General features: G+C 43.9%; 1 protein-coding gene across 2 annotated transcripts in view; it reads right to left on the reverse strand.

Annotated features, from left to right (window-relative positions):
- RSPH10B (radial spoke head 10 homolog B) overlaps positions 1 to 19,224 on the reverse strand; it is a 40,723-nt gene that overhangs the window by 2,221 nt on the left and 19,278 nt on the right. The window contains exons 9-19 of one of the 2 annotated variants that reach the window (XM_079899065.1): positions 18,178 to 18,337; positions 17,831 to 17,952; positions 17,025 to 17,214; positions 15,552 to 15,666; positions 14,521 to 14,600; positions 14,273 to 14,421; positions 7,888 to 7,995; positions 6,768 to 6,911; positions 5,241 to 5,366; positions 3,764 to 3,863; positions 479 to 677 (exon numbers count right to left, since the gene is read on the reverse strand). In XM_079899065.1, coding sequence (XP_079755191.1) covers positions 479 to 677; positions 3,764 to 3,863; positions 5,241 to 5,366; positions 6,768 to 6,911; positions 7,888 to 7,995; positions 14,273 to 14,421; positions 14,521 to 14,600; positions 15,552 to 15,666; positions 17,025 to 17,214; positions 17,831 to 17,952; positions 18,178 to 18,337 — 1,493 coding nt within the window. The remainder of the gene's footprint in view (positions 1 to 478; positions 678 to 3,763; positions 3,864 to 5,240; positions 5,367 to 6,767; positions 6,912 to 7,887; positions 7,996 to 14,272; positions 14,422 to 14,520; positions 14,601 to 15,551; positions 15,667 to 17,024; positions 17,215 to 17,830; positions 17,953 to 18,177; positions 18,338 to 19,224) is intronic. The other variant, XM_079899064.1, reaches the window with a different exon arrangement.

Consider the following 19,224-nt stretch of genomic DNA (forward strand, 5'->3'; position numbering starts at 1 on the left):
CATTTTTTTTTTGGCTGCATTGGGTATTCGTTGCTGCATGCGGGCTTTCTCTAGTTGCAGCAAGCAGGGGCTACTCTTCATTGTGGTGCACAGGCCTCTCATTGCAGTGGCTTCTCTTGTTGTGGAGCATGGGCTCTAGGCGTGTGGGCTTCATTAGTTGTGGCACACAGCCTCAGTAGTTGTGGCTCGCGGGCTCAGTAGTTGTGCCTCGTGGGCTCTAGAGTGCAGGCTCAGTAGTTGTGGCGCACGGGCTTAGTTGCTCCACGGCATGTGGGATCTTCCCAGACCAGGGCTTGAACCCGTGTCCCCTGCATTGGCAGGTGGATTCTTAACCACTGCACCACCAGGGAAGCCCAGAGGTGGTAGACTTTTAATGAAAGTGTTTGGTACTGAAGCTTCTGGTGGCTACAGAGGACAGGAAAGAAAGATGCCCGAGAGCCAGGTGGGCGGGAGGGAGCCGAGGGGTTCACTGAGTTACCTCGCCTCCAGCTCCTCATTCTCCACCTTCCTCTGAAGGGCTATCGCTTCATTACGTAGCCTGTTTTCCTTTACTTTCTCCTTGAGGGTTTCTTCGTGTTTATGTGCTTGGAAGAGAGTGTTCACAAAAAAGATGTACATGTTACTGATCCATGTATTGAATTTTTCCTTTTGTTCATCCTTGGATTTTTCTTTTTCCGCTGGAAGAAAGTTTGATTAAAATGAGCATTAATACAGTCTTGCAATAACTCTGGGGTCTGTGTTCCAGTTCCCCAGTTCTGTCACTTCCTATGCTGGGCTGAGTGTCCTCATCCCCCCATAAGGTGGGTGACACTGTGCTTCTCGTCGGCTTGTGAGGATTAAGGTAACTGCAAAATGCTTCAGGGACCACCTGGAACAAGGCTGGCGTCAGCTGACCACAGCCATGATTGTCAACACTTCCTTCAAGTCTCCTGGTACCTGTTATTTTTTTCCTAAATAGCTTAAATATTTTGGTTTTCTAAAATTAAAATCTTAGAAAATTTACAAGATTCCCATGTTTCAGAGAAAGAAAAAAAACTCTTGGCTTTTGCATACATTGTCTTTAAAGGCAGTTTTCACTAAGAAAATTTCATTTCATTTTATTTGTTTTGTTTGGCCATGCCACACAGCTTGCAGGATCTTAGTTCCCCCGCCAGGGATCAAATCCGCGCCCTCAGCAGTGAAAGCACAAGAGTCCTAACCACTGGACCTCTAGGGAATTCCAAGAAAAGTTTAAGAAGGATTTTAACTCTGAATTGAATAAGAAGGTAGGTAAAATTACTGACTTGGTAAGGAGTTGCTTCACATCTACTAAGGCCAGCAGATACACACTTTGGAATGTGTTTAATATAGTTGATTCCAGGAAGATAATGCTTTGGATAGTTCTATACTATCAATAAGACTGGGGATCTTTCAAGAGAGCAGTTGTTTTTTGACTGTGTCTACAGCTTGGGCTGATCTGCTGTTTGATGGCAGTGATGGGAGAGGAGTATGGGCACAGGTGCTCTGTAAACGTAGTATTCTGTGACCAATCTACCCTCCATCCCAGGAGCCACTGTGAAGGGCCCGAGAGTGGAAGACTCATGCAGAGAACCTTGATGCTGGTGCCAGATTTTTTTTTTTTAATATTTATTTATTTAGGCTGCTCTGGGTCTTCGTTGCAGCACACGGACTCTTAGTTGCAGCATGCATGTGGGATCCAGTTCCCTGACCAGGAATCGAACCCAGGGCCCCTGCATTGGGAGCGCGGAGTCTTACCCACTGGACCACCAGGGAAGTCCCGCCAGTGCCAGATTTTACAAGGACTAAGAGAAATGAAAACATATCCATAAAGACTTGCACACCCGTGTTCACAGCAGCATTACTCCTGATAGCCAGAAATGGAAACCACCAAGCCGTCCATCAGCTGATGGGCAGATAAAATGTGGTGTGTCCACACAGTGGAATACTCCTCAGCAACACAGGAACAAGACACTAAGATGCACCACAACATGAACGGATCCCAAAATGACTATACGTGAAAGAAGCAGATGCAAGAGAATATGATTCCATTTCTAGGAAATGTCCAGAAAAGGCAAATCCATGGAGAAAGTAAGTCAGTGGCACCAGGTGGCCCACAGGCACCCCCCGGGCTCCAGGCACCTCACCCACACATACCTCCCCCCTGTGGCCAGCTACCTGTGGTGGTGAGAGTGAGCTCTGGCAGGTGACTAGTGAGCACACACAGAAAGCTGGCCCAAATCTGTGGGCCACGGAAGGACCACAAATGCCAGCTTTAGCACCGACGTTGGGAAAGCAAGGTACATGAAAAGGTGCTCAGCATCACTGATCATCAGGGAAATGCAAATCAAAACCACAGTGAGATGGACTTATATACACTACCAAATATGAAACTGATAGCTGGTGGGAAGCAGCCGCATAGCACAGGGAAATCAGCTCAGTGCTTTGTGACCATCTAGAGGGGTGGGATAGGGAGGGTGGGAGGGAGATGCAAGAGGGAACAGATATGGGGACACAGGTATATGTATAACTGATTCACTTTGTTATGAAGCAGAAACTGACGCACCATTGCAAAGCAATTATACTCCGATAAAGATGTTTGGGTAAAAAAAAAACAACACAATGAGAGGGAATTCCCTGGAGGTCCAGGGGTTAGGACTTTGCGCTCTCAGTGCCGAGGGCCCAGGTTCAATCCCTGGTTAGGGAACTAAAATCCCACAAGCCACGAGACAAGGCCAAAAATAACACCAACTCACACCTGCTAGAATGGCTTGCTTCAAAAAGAAGAGAGATGCTGTCAAGGATGTGGGAAAACAGGACCCTTGTACGGTTTTGGTGGGATTGTAAATTGGTACAACCAGTATGGAAAACAGTATGGGTTTCCTCAAAAAATAAAAAAAGAACTACCCTATGATCCAGCAATTCCACTTCTGGGAATATATCCAAAGGAAATGAAGACACTATGTCAAAGAGATAGCTGCACCATCACATTCACAGTGGCACCATTTACAACAGCCAAGACAGGAGACGGCCTAAGTGTCCCTCAACAGATGAATGGATAAAGAAGAGGTATATATACACAATGGAATAGTACTCAGCCATAAAAAGGAGGAGAGCCTGCCATTTACAACACCATGGATGGACCTTGAGGGCATTACGCTCAGTGAAGTAAGTCAGAAAGAGACATACAAATACTGTATGATCTCACTTATAAGTAGAATCTATTTTTTAAAAATACAAACATATAAAAAGAGATCAGATATGTGGTTACCAGAGGAGGGAGATGGGGGACACTGGAGGAAGGTGGTCAAAGGTACAAACTTCCAGTTGTAAGGTATAAGGATGTAACGTACAACACGATGACTGCAGCTAACACTGCTGAATGGTGTATGTGGAAGTTGTTAAGAGAATAAACGCTAAGTGTTCTCATCACAAGAAGAACTGTTTTTGTGTGTATTTATGAGATGATAGATGTTAACTAAGCGTATTGTGGCCATCATGTCACGATACATGTAAGTCAAGTCATTATGTTGTACACCTTAAACTTACACAGCACTGTATGTCAGGTATATCTCAATAAAACTGGGGAAAGAAAAGGGTTAGATCCATGCCTTGAAAGGGAACTCTGTCAAGCCAGGGGGCAGAGTTGGGAGCAGCTGTCCCAGCCTAATTATGTTTTAAAAGATGGTTGTACATTTTTATAAATGTTAAATCATTTATAAGCAACAGTTTGCTAATACCAAAGTTCTATTATTAAAATACTCACCATTTTGAGATAAAAGAAAGGTTCGCTCCTTTCCTGGAGATTTAAAGTTCATTTTGGAAGTTTTTCCGCCACTTACAGACTTCTTGATCTTGGGCTTTTTCTTTTTTAAAAAAAAAAAGAAAAATCATAAAGCAAAATATAACTTCTGCATCATTATGGACTAAAACTAATTTTCTACATTATAAATAATTAGAAAAGTATTAGTGAGGCCATTATCTTTATGCTAATTTGACTATTTTTAATCTGCCTAAAATTTGACTTTTTAACCTGTATATTCGTCCTGTTAAGGAAATGAATAACAGAGCTATTGTATTTGCTGGAAGGCTTCCCCAGGAAACCAAAGACTAGAAAATACTCCCTGGGCCTGTTGGGAAAGTATTAATCCATCTCTTAGTGGCTTTAATTACTATATATATATATAAAACCATATATCAATACATGCTGTTTACGCCTACATTTTTATCTCCAGTAGATCTCACCCTTGAACTCCAGACTTTGTCTCCAGCTGCCACTTGCTGTCACCACGTGGATGTCTCATCAGGCACCTTAAGTCTGACATGCCCAAACCCAACCCTTTAATTTCACCCCCAAAACTCATCTCCCCCTCAAACCCCAGTCCTCCCCTTCATGATAAATGGAAGCTCTGTTCTTCCAGTTGTTCAGGCCAAAAAAACCCTTAGAATCATCTTTGCCTTCTCTTGCCCTCTCAAACTCCACAGCCTTCAAAATACATGCAGATAATTCCAAGAGCTTCCTTACGGGTTTGTCAACAGCAAAGCCGTCGTGAGCCTACTGAACCCCCTTGCTCAGGGCCTCCTCCCGGCCGGGCACTGCCTCACTCAGTGCATCTTCTGGGCCACGCCGACGTGGCTACACCTGCTGCTACCCCCCTTCCAACACCCCAGAGGTGCTCCCGCCTCAAGGCCCCCGCACAGGACAGTCTCCTCCCAGCTGCGCTCAAGTGTGGCTTCATCCAAAGACCTTCCCTTCCCACCCCACCCTGTCTCTCAGTCTCCACCGCCTGCCTCGCTTTCCACCGCATCACTGATCCCTCCCAATTGTGTAAAGAAGTATAGCACTGCGGTAACGGGTGTAAATCCTGGAGTCGAACTGCCTGCATGCAAACCCCCAGCTCCACTGCTTACCAGTTCTGTGACAGTGGGCAAGTTACTCGACCTCTGTGCCTCAGTTCCCCCTTGGAGCCGATGAAGCACCTACAAGTCGTCTGGGCATTAAATGAGTGGACCCCTGGGAAGTGCGTAGCACCTGGTAAGCACCCCGAGGGCGTTCACTCTTCCTGTTCTTCACGTGTCACTACGTCCGTCTCTCCCCCGGAATATGATGCCCACAAGAGGACAGGCTTTCTGTTCCCGCCAGAACCCTGGCACCAGAAGAGCCCTCACCATATAGCAGGTGCGCAGCAGCGGTAGATCCCATGGCCGCGGCACTGTTTTCATGGGTAGCTGTGAATACAAACCTCTGATTGCCTTATCTTGCTCATGTCAAGCAAGACTCCTAACTTGCTTGAAGACGACTTAGTGTTGCCGTCCTGCACCTCAGATTCCTGGCTTCTTAGAGCACCTGGACTCCTGTTCTGGGTGTTCTGATCAACGACAAATACATAAGAGGATTTCTGTTTTCCGTGGAGACACACGTGTACGTGATTTTAACGTGGTATAATTGATTTACAATGACCTGCACATAAGACGCACTAGGACGGTGAGTTTCGATGTGTCTACACCTGTGAAACCATCGCCTCAGAGAGTGGACGTATCCATCACCCCAGGTTTCCTGTGCCCCAGGAAGCCCTCTTCCCTCATCCTCGGGCAACTACTTACCTGTTTTCTGTCACTACAGATCACTTGGCATTTCTAGAATTTTACGTCATTGGAATCACAGCGGTATGTATCCTTTTCTGTCTGGCTTCTTTCACCCAGCATAATTAATGCACCCATGCTGTTGGCATGTGTTAGGAGTTATTTCACTGCTGGCTCATCCCCCGTTGTATGGTTATAATAGGACTTGTTTATCTTGATGGATGTGCGGTGCCAGATTGGAAACCAGACGTGAACTTGATCGGATGGTTTCTGAGGCTGTCCCCGAGGCCAGCGTGTCCGTGTGTGGTTACTGGAGCCCACGTGCTGCCATCCACGCAGGCATGGATGAGTTTACGGTGGACATGACCCAGCCCCAGCCTGTGGCCAGGCTCTCGGATGACCTGGGTGCTACTGAAGTTGAACCTGCACGAGGGTCCAAGGCACATCCTGGGACTCGTGGTCAGAGGTGCTCCTTAGATGACCAACAGTGAGAGGTCTCCCTGAGTGAGCAGCTCTGGCGAGTTTCCCAGCTGGGGTTTCCGCTGGCCCCCAACACTCTCCCTTGTGGCTCCGAATGAAGGACTCAACGATCAGAAACCCTTCCAGCCCACTACCCTGAAACCCCCGCTCCATCTGACCCAGCGGCTAGATCTTTCGGTCAACGGCCCACGCTGTCCCTGCTCCCCCAAGGCTTTGGCGTGAAGCCCAGTGTCCAGCCCCATGAGCAGGTCCTGTCCTCTGGGACGCGCCCAGCATCCTGCACACGCTCGGGAGCTGTTCCTTGGCATCTGTGCTCTGTGACGAGCGATCCACTCTTGTAAACACTAGATCATGGGCTGAAACGTTTCATAAAAACCACCTCAGATGCCGTAGGCCTCGTGGTCCAGCCAGGGGAGCCCCTGGCTGGACCAGGGGAGCCTCGTGGTCCAGCCAGGGGAGCCCCTGAGGGTGTCGGTAGGCCCTCTGACACTCATTACGTATCTCCACTGTCATAGGTCATGACCAGAAAATACATTTTCCCTAATGTAGAAAAAAGACAATACACTCCTTTCAGAATGTGAAAAGAAGTCTTAAATAAGTTATTGCCTGAAGGGTTACAAAAGCCCAAGATAGTCTTGATGATGGTTTAACCATTCCAGAATAAAACCCATTCCTTACTCTGTAAATTCTAAGATATTATTTGTTACCTGCTTTATCATTGTATAAGTGCTTCCAGCTTTGTTTCCAGACGAGCCATCATTTGGAAAATTTAAATAGAATTTAGTCGATTGGTTAGTAACAGAGATGAGTGCGAAGCTTAACAGAGCTTCAAAGAATTCCAGGAAAACCAGCTGAAATAGAAGAAAATATAAAGGGTCTTATTCATCCTGACACACCTCGAGGTGGACCAGCAGTTCTTCTGGGTGTTTGTTCTCCAGAAAGTACCACCTTGTTCAACACTCAGGCATCATGGGCGCACACCAGTCTGCAATAAAAACTACAGCATTTAAAAGATCTGTGAGGACGTATATTCTCTCCTTAGCTTGTAAGTCATTTTTCTATTTGCCGGAAACATTTTATTTTATATTAGCTAATTGAGGACAGTCACTTTCAGAAGTATTTCTTTTTTTCTTGGACAGCTAGAGAAGTGGCACCTGTTAAGAGGTGGTGCTGAATGGCTAAGCCCTCTGGAGATGCTGGGATAGGGTGAACATATTTTGTACGTAAGGAGGATATGAATGGGGAGGGGCGTTGCAAAGGGAAGACTGTTACGGTTTGAACTGTGCCTCCTGAAAAAAGAGTTGGAGTCCTGTCCCCCAGTATGCTCAGGTTACAGATAATCGAGCTCAAGTGAGGCCGTTAGGGTGGGCCCTAGTTCAGTGTGGCGGCTGTCCTTACAAGAAGAGGGAAATTTGGACCCACAGACAGAAACATAGAAGACAATGTGAAGAGACATGGGGAGCAGACAACCTCTACAAGCCAAGGAGAGAGGCCTGGAGCAGATCCTTCCCCACAGCCCTCAGAGGGATCCAATTCCAGCAACACCTTGATTTCCGACTGTCAGCCTTCAGAACTACAGGCAAGATATGCATTATGTAAGCCAGAAACAGGTGGCAGGGGCGGAGGTTAGCAAGTACAAATGTCCTGAGGTAGGGGTGTGGTGGGCGTATTCAGGGAACAGCTAAGCGGCAGGTGTGACTCAGTGTCAGACGTGGACCCAGAGAGGTGGCCGTGCTGGCACCATTGGTGCCAACCCAATCTTGGTGTCCACGGTAGAGCAAACAGCCTGAGTTGGATCTGTACCGTTCGTGACACCAGTTTACAAACCTCAAGTTTAAAGTTGCTGTCAATTCCATCATGCATGAAAGGATTATCCTCTGCTATGACCTCCACAAATTTTCTTGCTGTTAATTCTTTATTTATCATTTTAAATCTCTGTAAAAGAAACAACCAATCAAATCATAATGGCCGATAATTACAAACAGCTATATATTTTTAAAGTTAGTTTATACCAATACAGCACTTTAAGGAGATGGTCTAGAAATAAGTATCTTAAAAACTGGTAATTTTGAAAAGCATTCTGGATTAACATTGGTATTTACCTCTCTACTCCTTCCCTAATCCCTCTAAGACAACAGTAAAGATTTTTTTAGAGGCATAAACATAGGACAGAGAACGGGAGAGTGGATGACCCAGACGTGAGATATCAACACAGCTCTACTGGTGGGAAAGCGCTGGACTAATGGGCTTAGCAGAACAAGGAGCTGAGAGCTCAGGGAGGCAAGAGGCAAGTCGAGTCCAGTCGGAACTCAGGAAGGAGTCAGCTCTGAAGGCCGTGCTACAGGTAAGGCTGAACACAGGAAGACTCCCAGAAAGTCTAGGTGAAGACCCTTTCCGCATCTAGACTGAAAACAGAAGGTTGACTCGCTGGAGATACTGAACCACAGTGCATTTGGCTCCCCTAAAGTCACAGTCCTGCTGAAAACAAGAATTAGGGGAAAGTGCACGTTGGTAGGGCCCTCCCTTCACACTGACCCTTCCCTCCACTCTGTTCTAAGAACTATGAAAACCAGGTTCATATCCCCCAGGCAGGAGTTAGGAGAAATCCTCCCCTGGAAAATCAAACATCCAAGAGAAAAGCTCTGTCAACCACAGGCTGGTGGAGGGTCTTCCCTGGCAGTCCGGTGGTTAAGACTCCACACTTCCAATACAAGGGGTTTGGGTTCACTGCCTGGTCAGGGAACTAAGATCCCACATGCCACACGCCACAGCCAAAAAGACAAAAGACAAAACTGTGGGCTGGGGAGGAGAAAGGGGAGAGGTGGGGCAGTTTCCTGGCTTGGTTACTCCACAGTGAAACCTAATCTTTGACAAGTGCCGCTCATCCACATGAACTTCCAATCAGCCTTTATTTTATTTTATTTTATTTTATTTATTTTTTTTATTTTTGGCTGCGTTGGGTCTTTGTTGCTGTGCTTGGGCTTTTCTCTGGCTGTAGCGAGCAGGGGCTACTCTTTGTTGCGGTGCGCGGGCCTCTCATTGTGGTGGCTTCTTTTGTTGCGGAGCACGGGCTCTAGGCACACGGGCTTCAGTAGTTGTGGCACATGGGCTCAGTAGTTGTGGCTCGCGGGCTCTAGAGCGCAGGCTCAGTAGTTGTGGCACACGGGCTTCGTTGCTCCGTGGCATGTGAGATCTTCCCGGACCAGGGCTGGAGCCCGTGTCCCACTGTGCCACCAGGGAAGCCCCCATTCAGCCTTAGAGTGCCACAGTCCTATCTATGAGTGGACAGCCAAGTTTCACCACACATGCTATGGGGAAAGCCTTAATATAAAAGCCAGAGAACAAAACCAACAGAGGTGGGGAAGGGAGATCTGGACTTGGAAGGAACAGAGGCAATGTAAAAAGCCGAGAAAAAAAAAATTCCATTTAGCTCCCCCACCCCCAATTCATTTCTTCAGTGGAATAAGAGAGATTGCATCCATGTTTTAAAAACAAGCAAAATGCTTAAAAAAGGGTCGAAGGATTAGAAATTTAATAGCAGAAACTCAAATAGAAGGGGAAAGGTAATGCAGGAAATCTCTCCTAAAGGAGAACAAAAAATAACAAAGATATGGATGGTCAGAGAGAAAAGACTAAAATAAAATTAAATTGGTCCAGGAGGTTTGACACCCATGTTCCACAAAAAGGATGGAGCAAATGGAAGGCAGGAAATCTGAACAAGTAATTCCAGAGCATGTTGCAGGACTGAAGGGCACAGGTTTCCAACGTTAAAGCTCACGAAATAAACGTAAAAAGACAAATACCAAAGCTGCATCACTGTGAAATTTTGGAACAAGGATAAAAGTAGATTGTAAAATATTTCAGCAAGGAAAAGAAATTACATCAAAATGATTGAGAAGCAACAGTAATCAAGACAGTGTGGTACTGGTAAGAGGATAAACATACAGATAAATGAAATACAATTGAGAATCCAGAAATAAAGCCATACATCTATGGCCAACTGATTTTTGACTAGAATGCCAAGACCAATCAATAGAGGGAAACAGTCTTCTCAACAAATGGTGCTGGGACAACTGGGGATCCACACACACAAAAATTGTTGGACCCCCTACCTCAGACCATATACTGTAGAAAAATTAATTCAAAATGACCTAAAAGTCAGAGAGAAAACTCAGAAGACAACATAGAGGTTAGTCTTCATGATCTTGGATTGACAATGGATTCTTTTTTTTTTACATCTTTATTGGAGTATAATTGCTTTACAATGGTGTGTGACAGTGGATTCTTAGACTTAACACCAAAGGCACAAGTGAGAAAAGAAAAAAATAGATAATTAGACTTCATCAGAAACCAGCAAAAACAGAAGGTTTTAAATAAGAGTCTCATAACATAACATACTCAAATGTTCAGGTTTCAGTGGGAAATCACTGACTCATGGTGCCAATAGCCAGGAAGATATCAAACTGAATGAACAAAGACAATCAACATATGCCAACACCAAGATGACAGAGGACACAGAATTAAGTGACACAGATTTTAATTAAAATGCTTAAATGAGCCATTACAAACAGGCTTGAAACAAATGGGGGAAAAAAGAAAGTCTCAGCAAATGAATGGAAGAAATGAAGCACTAAATGGAAATTTTAGAACCAAAAACTATAATAATTAAATTAAAAGCTCAATAGATGGGCTCAACAGCATAAAGAAAGGGATAGGAGAAAGAATCAGTGAACCTGAAAATGGAATAATAGAAATTATCCAACCTGAACAACAGAGAGAAAATAGACTGAAAAAAAAAAACAGACTCAGGGACCCATGGGCCTATAATAAAAGATCTAACATTCATGTTATCAGAGTCACAGAAGGAAAGGAGAAAGAAAGGTGGGTCGAAAAAGTACATGAATAAATAAGGGCTGAAAACTTCTTAAACTTGATAGAAACACAAACCTACAGATCTAAGAATTTGAGTGAATCCCACATAAGATAAACCCAAAGAAATTCACATCAAGACACACGTCAAACTTCTGAAAACTAAAGACAGAGAAAAGTCTTGAAAGTGACAGTGAAACGACACCTTCCTATCATGGAAAAAATTCACATGACGGCAGGTTTCTCATCAGAAAGCACAGGAGCCAGAAGGAAGTGGCACAGCATTTTCCAAGGGCTGAAAGAGGACTTTCAACTCAGAATCCTCTTGCCAGAGAAAATGTCCTTCAGGACTGAAGGGGAATTAAGACATTCTCGGATGAAGGCAAACTAAGAACTGGTTGCTAGCAGACCTACCTGAAAAGGATGGCTGGAGAAAATTCTCTAAATAGAAAGGAAATGATAAGGAATCAGGAACTTCAGGAAGGAAGAACAAATATTGTAAGCAAAAATAGGGATCGGTACAATACACTTTCCTTTTCCTCTTGAGTTTTATAAATTATATTTGGCAGTTAAAGCAAAAATTATACTACTATCTGATGTGGTTCTAAAGGTAGGCAGAGGAAATATCAATTATATTATAAATGGTAGGGGGTAAAAAGATGTAAAGGGAAGTAAGGGTTTCTGTACTTCACTCGAATTGGTCAAATGATGACACCATTAGACTGTGATAAGTCTATTATATTTATAGATACTCAAAACAACACTATTAGATCAATCAAAATGAAATTCTAAAAAATGTTTAAGTAACCTACGGGAAGGCAGGAAAAAGAAAACAAAAACAGAACAAACAAAAATCGAAAAACTAAATGGCAAACTTACACCTAACAAACCAATTATATTAAACGTCCATGTTCTAAATACACCAGTTGAAAGACAGATACTGGCAAGTATTGCTGGTGGGACTATAAGATGATCCAGCCACGCTGAAAAATAGTTTGGCAGTCTTTTAAAAAAAAAAATGAGACAAATACTCACCATATAACTCAGTAATTGCCGCCTGGGGCGTTTATCCCATAGAAATCAAAACTTGTCCACAGAAAAACCTGTCCACAGTTGTTCATACTCTATATATATTTTTTTTTTTTTTTTGCGGTACGCGGGCCTCTCACTGTTGCGGCCTCTCCCGCTGTGGAGCACAGGCTCCGGACGCGCAGGCTCAGCGGCCATGGCTCACGGGGCCAGCCGCTCCGCGGCATGTGGGATCCTCCCGGACCGGGGCACGAACCCGTGTCCCCCGCATCGGCAGGCGGACTCTCAACCACTGCGCCACCAGGGAAGCCCCTGTTCATACTATATTGATTCTACAGCCACAAACTATAAACAACCCAAATGTCCATTGATAGACGGATGCATAAACAAATCACGGTATATCCATCGAATGGAATGCTATTCAGCAGTAACAGAGAGCGAACTATTTATACCTTCAACAACATGGATGAATCTCGAAATGACTATGCTGAAAGAAGCTACACCAAGAGAAAACAGAGAAAAGAGATACAGAGGATATAGTATTATAAACTATTTTAGCTACAGTCCCAGAGTGAAAAAATGGTTCTGAAGCAATGATTAAACAAGTAATAGTGGAAATTTTTTTAAAAACTGATGTACAACGTTAATCCATGGAGTCAAGGTAGCAGGTAGCAAGTTGGAGAGATTCTTACTGGCCAAATATGGGACAATTTGACCATGGGGGATGGAGGGAAGACTGCAGTGGATTGAAACACATCGAATATGTGTAAGCCCGGGAGTTATAATGATATTTTCAAAAGCTCATTAGTCACTGTTGAAGAACTGCCAGGATATCAACTCATTCTGAAAATTAATAAAGGGAAAAATTGAGCACTTATCCTTCCTTTCCTGTGTATTTCAGAGTCATCAGATAGCTGATGAGGTAAAGTTCTTCTTTATATCGGATTCATAGCTAAGAAATGCAGATGGAATGATAGAAAATTACTATTGTGGGACCCTTAAGGAAATAACAGATGTCAGCAATGACTGTCAGGGCTACTCGAACCACTAGTGAAAGGTTTATGGGGGAACGTTGAAATGGAAGGATTCTGCTGACACCATATGACCCACTGGTTGATCTCAGCATCACTAAAAGGGAGCATCCCTGACGTGACACAACAGGAATTAGCCAGAAGCACCTGCAGCTTTGTCAGGAAACAAACAAAACCTGAGGGACTTCCCTGGTGGTGCGGTGGTTAAGAATCCACCTGCCAATGCAGGGGACACAGGTTTGAGTCCTGGTCCGGGAAGATCCCACATGCCACGGAGCAACTAAGGCCGTGCACCACAACTACTGAGCCCACGTGCCTAGAGCCTGTGCTCCACAAGAGAAGCCACCACAATGAGAAGCCCATGCACCACCACAAAGAGTAGCCCCCGCTCGCCACAACTAGAGAAAGCCTGCATGCAGCAGTGAAGACACAACACAGCCAAAAATAATAAATAAATAAAAATTAAAAAGTTTTTTTAAAACAAAATCTAATCAAGCTTCTAATTCTAGTGACCACTTTGATGGAAATAAAGGGGAAAAGGAACACCTGTCATCAACTCTCTGAGGATGCAGCCAACCAAAACTGAAGTCTGACCAGTCAGTCTACAGGGACAAATGGCCTCATTTCATCAATAATAAGGGACCACGGAGAAGAGGGAAAGTGAATAAACAGCTGTATAATATTCCATCCCCAAAAACCACGTACTTCAAAAAATTATTTCCTATCAATACTAGTTTTTCATATATATGACATTTCAATTTGTAAAACCAGTTTTTTGTATACATGTGACACTTAAATTTTTTTAAATCACTCTATCCCCTATTAGTTTTATCCTTTATCTACCCACAAGTATAAATTTAAAATATCATGAAAGAAAAACTACCAAGAATATAAGAATATTGTATAAATTAGATATTCCCACTATTTTCCAAACTAATAACTTTCTTAAATCACTTTTCTGATGAACAGTAGTTTTTTTTAAGTGACATCCATCCCCCCACCTTCCCTTACAGGGAAAGGTCTGCATCAGTAAAGATGCTGGAGGCCCCGCCGACCATACCCCTCCCCCCTGGCTGGGAAGCCCATTGGGCACAAGCTCCTTCTGTTTCTCTTCCTTCCACTATCACAGGCCATTAGAGTTACTCTCCTCTGCTGATGGCTACGAAAATTTCTCTCAGACCTTCACCTTGTTCCTTGCACATCACAGCTAGAATATTTTGCCTTTCTTAAATTAAAATCAAGTACCTATGAATATAAAGCCAGTACCAGCCATGAGTGGTTACCTTCAACATCCAGAGGAAGTGTCTCATGTCCATTGTGAGCTCATGCGGAGGGGCTGCGTTTGGTCTGCAGTAAACTGTGTAGATCTCCCAGCACTTATCCACGTAATTCATTGAATAGAGTGTCCGGTGGGCCTCGCAGAATAAACTGCCTAAAGATGTAATGGAAAAATAAACATTCAAAAGATGATTACAAAACTCTATTTTGGAAAATATTATGGTAAATATAATCCTATTGGTTTTGTATTTACCTTTTACACGGCAGGCATTTGGGCGAATGTTCTCATTCATCAGTTTTGTAAAACACAAAAAGAGTGATGGGCTTCTGTCTCTGTGATTAAGAAGACACCATAATCACTGCTCCTTCCAGGAGGTGGAACTTAATTCCCCTCCCCTTGAGTATGCGGTGGGCTTAGTAACTGGCTTCTAACAAGTAGAGTACAGCAAGGGGAAAATAGTAAGTCTGCAGTAGAGAAACCGGGCTGACAGCACTTAACCGCGTGATCAAGGTTAACCTCCCCAGTAATGAGACAGATCGACATCATTTACCTGATAGGATGGTATTCTTCCCCCAAACTCATAACCTCAGTGTGATGATGAAAAAAAATCAGAAAATTGAAATCGAGGGGCATTTTACAAAATAACTGACCAATATTCTTCCGAAGTGTCATGGTCATAAAAGACAAACTATCACAGCTGTAGGGGACTAAGGAGATGTGATAAATACAAGGTGGGATCCTGGATTCGGTCTTGAAACAGAAAAGGGAAAAAACTCAGGAAGTTCTAAAAAAATCTGTAATTTAGTTAATGGTGTTGTAGCAATGTTAATTCCTTAATTTTGATAAGTGTACCATGGTTCTGTAAGATGTAGTAATTAGGGGAAGCTGGATGAAGGGTATATAGGAATTCTCTGTGTTATGAGAATTGCGTTGGCGACACTCTGTAAATCAACAATTATTTCAAAATAGTTTTTTTTTTTAAAGATACAATATCAATTTTGCTCTGAGAAAGATAGGAAATTCTGGTCTAAGGAAGAGCTGGTGGTAACTATTTCTGAATAAAAACTTGAGGGCTATGTGCAGAATTGAAACATGACCCACGTCAGAAGGGTTTTCAAAATTTAATCTTGTTTCTCGCGGTTTTGTGGTTAATATTTGTGGAAAACTTTTGTTTCTGATCCTTCAAGAGTATGAAAAATAATATCGAAGAAAAAGGAACAATATCATAACAATCCTATGAGCTCAGCCCTCATCCTATCATGGGGTCCAGAAGGAGTACTTACTGGTATTCTTTGTGATGGATGTGGTAAGCCAACTCCAGGAGGTAATTCAAAAATGTTGTCAAAAGTATTGTTGTAAATGGAGAATGAATTTCTTCAACTGGTATGTCCTTATTGGCTAAAACAAGAAAATTGGGGAGGATGCCTGGTGGTCTCTAGAACCTTCTATCTTATTTGCTCCTGGTACACAACTCAAAGAACTGAATACAATGGAGTACACCTTTTTCCTAGAGACTACCCTGAACAGCATATAAGCGTGCACCTAAAAATTAAGGTCCACATGAAAGAGCTCCATCTGGTCACTTTACAAGAAACTTACAAGATACCTTGTCCCGGTGTTTTTCAAAGTGGTCTGAGCCACAGTCTGATTAACGCTGCTAATTCTAAGTGAAGTTTGAAGTGTGTTTCAGACACTGAAATTTGAAGTAAATAGGCGTTAGGTCTAACATCAAGAAGGTGATCTGAGGCCTTCCAGCCTGCCTGCCTGCCACAATTCAGCTGAAAGGAATAAAGCCTTCAAAGTTGTTAATTTTACTGCAGGGACTTTTCAACTTGAAATCAAGCCCAAGCCCAAGATTATCTAAAGCCTTTTCTTTCTTTTTTTTTCTTTTTAAATTTATTTATTTATTTTTGGCTGCATTGGGTCTTCATTGCTGCACGCGGGCTTTCTCTAGTTGCGGTGCATAGGCTTCTCATTGCGGTGGCTTCTCTTGTTGCAGAGCACGGGCTCCAGGCGTGCGGGCTTCAGTGGTTGTGGCGCACGGGCTCAGTAGTTGTGGCTCGCGGGCTCTAGAGCGCAGGCTCAGTAGTTGTGGCGCACGGGCTTAGTTGCTCCGCGGCACGTGGGATCTTCCCGGACCAGGGCTCGAACCCGTGTCCCCTGCATTGGCAGGCAAATTCTTAACCTCTGAGCCACCAGGGAAGCCCTCTAAAGCCTTTTCTAGGCTATTCCAAGCCCTCCCTGATCCTCTCTGCTTGTGACCTGACAACTGGACGGTTTGGGGGCTTTTTTTTTGAGGGGGGGCGGATTGTTGTTGTTGTTTTCTCAGGGATAGGCAGGCTTCTCTGTAAAGGGCCAGACGGTAAATATTTTAGGCTCTGTGGGCCAGCCTCTGTCACAGCCACTCAGCTCTGCTGGTGCAGGGCAAAAGAAGCCACGGACAAGATGACAACAAATGAGCATGGCTGTGTTCCAATAAAACTTTATTTACAAGAACACGCAGTTGGGCTGGATTTGGCCCACGGGCCGACTTTGCTGCCCCTGCTAGAGATGGTCTTTAACTGTTGCTGTTATTTCATGAGATCCTCTCCTCAGTCATGTTTTAAGCACCCTGGGAACACAACCATGTATTGCCTTCTGGAACACCTCTCCCAACATCTGCCTTCCTCACTCCCTTAACATTTCCTAACTGGTGTCAGGGTGCTGTGATGTTATACTGCTCTTTAAACCAGATGCGAAGGATGTGGAATACTCACCACTTAGTACCCTGTCCATATCGGCGAGGGTTATTTTATGATGATGGAATTTGCAGTCTTTTAGAAACCTCCAGAAGTGAAGCTTTGTCATCAGAAAGGTGTTATCCAGAGAGTGATCACATCCTAGGCTGCTGTAGAAGCTATAGATTCTTCTTAGTTCTGTAATATTTCTTAAGATAGCATATTCTACCTGAAAAGGGAAAGCCACACATATCTTCATCTTACCTGATAAGAACAAAGGTAAAAGAAAACCTGTTTTCTAAATTAAACGAGGTAACACATGCAATAGCATTTACCTCTTACCACTGTAAGAGCTCAATAAATGTTATATTCTCCCCACCCATCCCCAGGTCAGTAACGTGCAATTTCTGAGTAAGAGTAGAAAGACATGCTGTTATCTGGACAGTGGAATTACTTTCATGCTGCTCTGTCCGATCCTGTCCTGTTTCATCCTATCTCAATGACAGTGATAAAATTCTCTTGTCTACAGATCGATATCCCTCATGGACACAGACACAAAAATCTTCAACAAAATATTAGCAAACCAGGGAATTCCCTGGCGGTCCAGCGGTTAGGACTCCACACTTCCACGGCCGGGGGCCTGGGTTTGATCCCTAGTCGGGAAACTGAGATGTCACAAGCCACGCAGCATGGCCAAAAATAAATAATTAATTTAAAAAACTTTAAAAAATAAAAGACATTCAATACATGACAGCAGTCATCAACTGCATCTTCCCAGGACTGTGGAGAGTCTGCTAATGTTTTAGCCTAAAATATAAATTTATAATAATACAGAAGGTTTTTACCTGCTTCTTTTCTTCTGATTGGTCTCTCTCCGGGTACATTTTCAGCAACAAACTGAGATCCAGCTCAATGCTCGAGCCTAACGTGGAATTACTTTCACTGCCATCAAGCTTTCTGATGATTTCTAGCAGATGAGGACAAATATACAGGATAAATGTGAAAAACAATGTTAAAATATTTCAATGTCATGTCAAAATGATTTTCTGCAGAAGCGTGACACAAGAGTATTCAAAAACCTATAAGAAAGCAGTTGCTCACAGGAAACTTGTGTTTTCTGAAAGATGAGGTGTATTTTTGATGCGATGTTACACATTAATTTGCCTTTAGCTGACAGGTGGACGCTCCCTACCGGCACTGATGGAGGATCTGCAATACTGGTTCCTGAGGGCAGATTCTGGAGTCGTGTCCAGGTAGCTGATCAGTTCACCTTCAAGATTTGGAAACTCTGCTATGCGGTCATTGGAAAATGGGCCATCATACACACGCCCATTCTTAAAAGTTAATCGGCCCTGCAGAGAGAAAAGTAACTTTTTGCAGCTTAGGAAAACCGTTTTTAGAAAACCATTGGTAGGGACTTCCCTGGTGGTCCAGTGGTTAAGAATCCCCCTTCCAATGCAGGGGATGTGGGTTCGATACCTGGTCGGGGAACTAAGATCCCACATGCTGTGGGGCAACTAAGCCCGAGCGCTCCAGAGCCTGCGTGCCACAACTAGAGAGCCTGTGTGTCCCAACTACTGAGCCCGCGTGCCCTGGAGCCTATGTGCCACAATGAGGACCCAATGCAGCCAAATAAATAAATAAATATTTTTAAAAAAATTATAGAAAAAGGAAACCATTGGTAAACGTACATCAATATCTTTTTCAAGGGTTTGGAGGCTTCTGTTTGCTTGTTAAGATCTGCACTTAGTCCACATACAGTCAGGCTCCTGGAGTCTCTTGTTACCGTGTAGATCCTCTCTCCTCTCCCCGATCCCCCTTCTCTCCCCTCACTGTATCTGCCCCACAACCTCTCCCCAACTTTAAGCACCCCTAGGTCACAGAATGTGGCTTATTAAATATGCTGATGACAGCAGAGGTGCCTGTCACAGAATGGGGACTCTCTTGATATTTATCACACCCAGGCCAGTGGTTGGTCTGACTCAAAGGTGGGCAAATGACCCCCAGTTCAGCTCAGTGAAGCTAAAGATGTTTGTGGAAAACTTCTCCAAAAAGAGTTTCTTGTCTCCTTCTACTTAGTGGGGTATGTAGACGTGAAGCCTGGAACCACAGCAGCCATCTTGCAGTCATAAGGGAGGGCAGCATAACTGTGAAGCTGACATGGCAGGAGACATGGACGGATGGAGGAGAAACCCTGACGCCATGGAGCTGCGGAATCAAACCAACACTGAAACCCACA

The sequence above is a fragment of the Stenella coeruleoalba genome (genome assembly GCF_951394435.1).
Source record: "Stenella coeruleoalba genome assembly, chromosome: 15".
Taxonomy (NCBI): domain Eukaryota; kingdom Metazoa; phylum Chordata; class Mammalia; order Artiodactyla; family Delphinidae; genus Stenella; species Stenella coeruleoalba.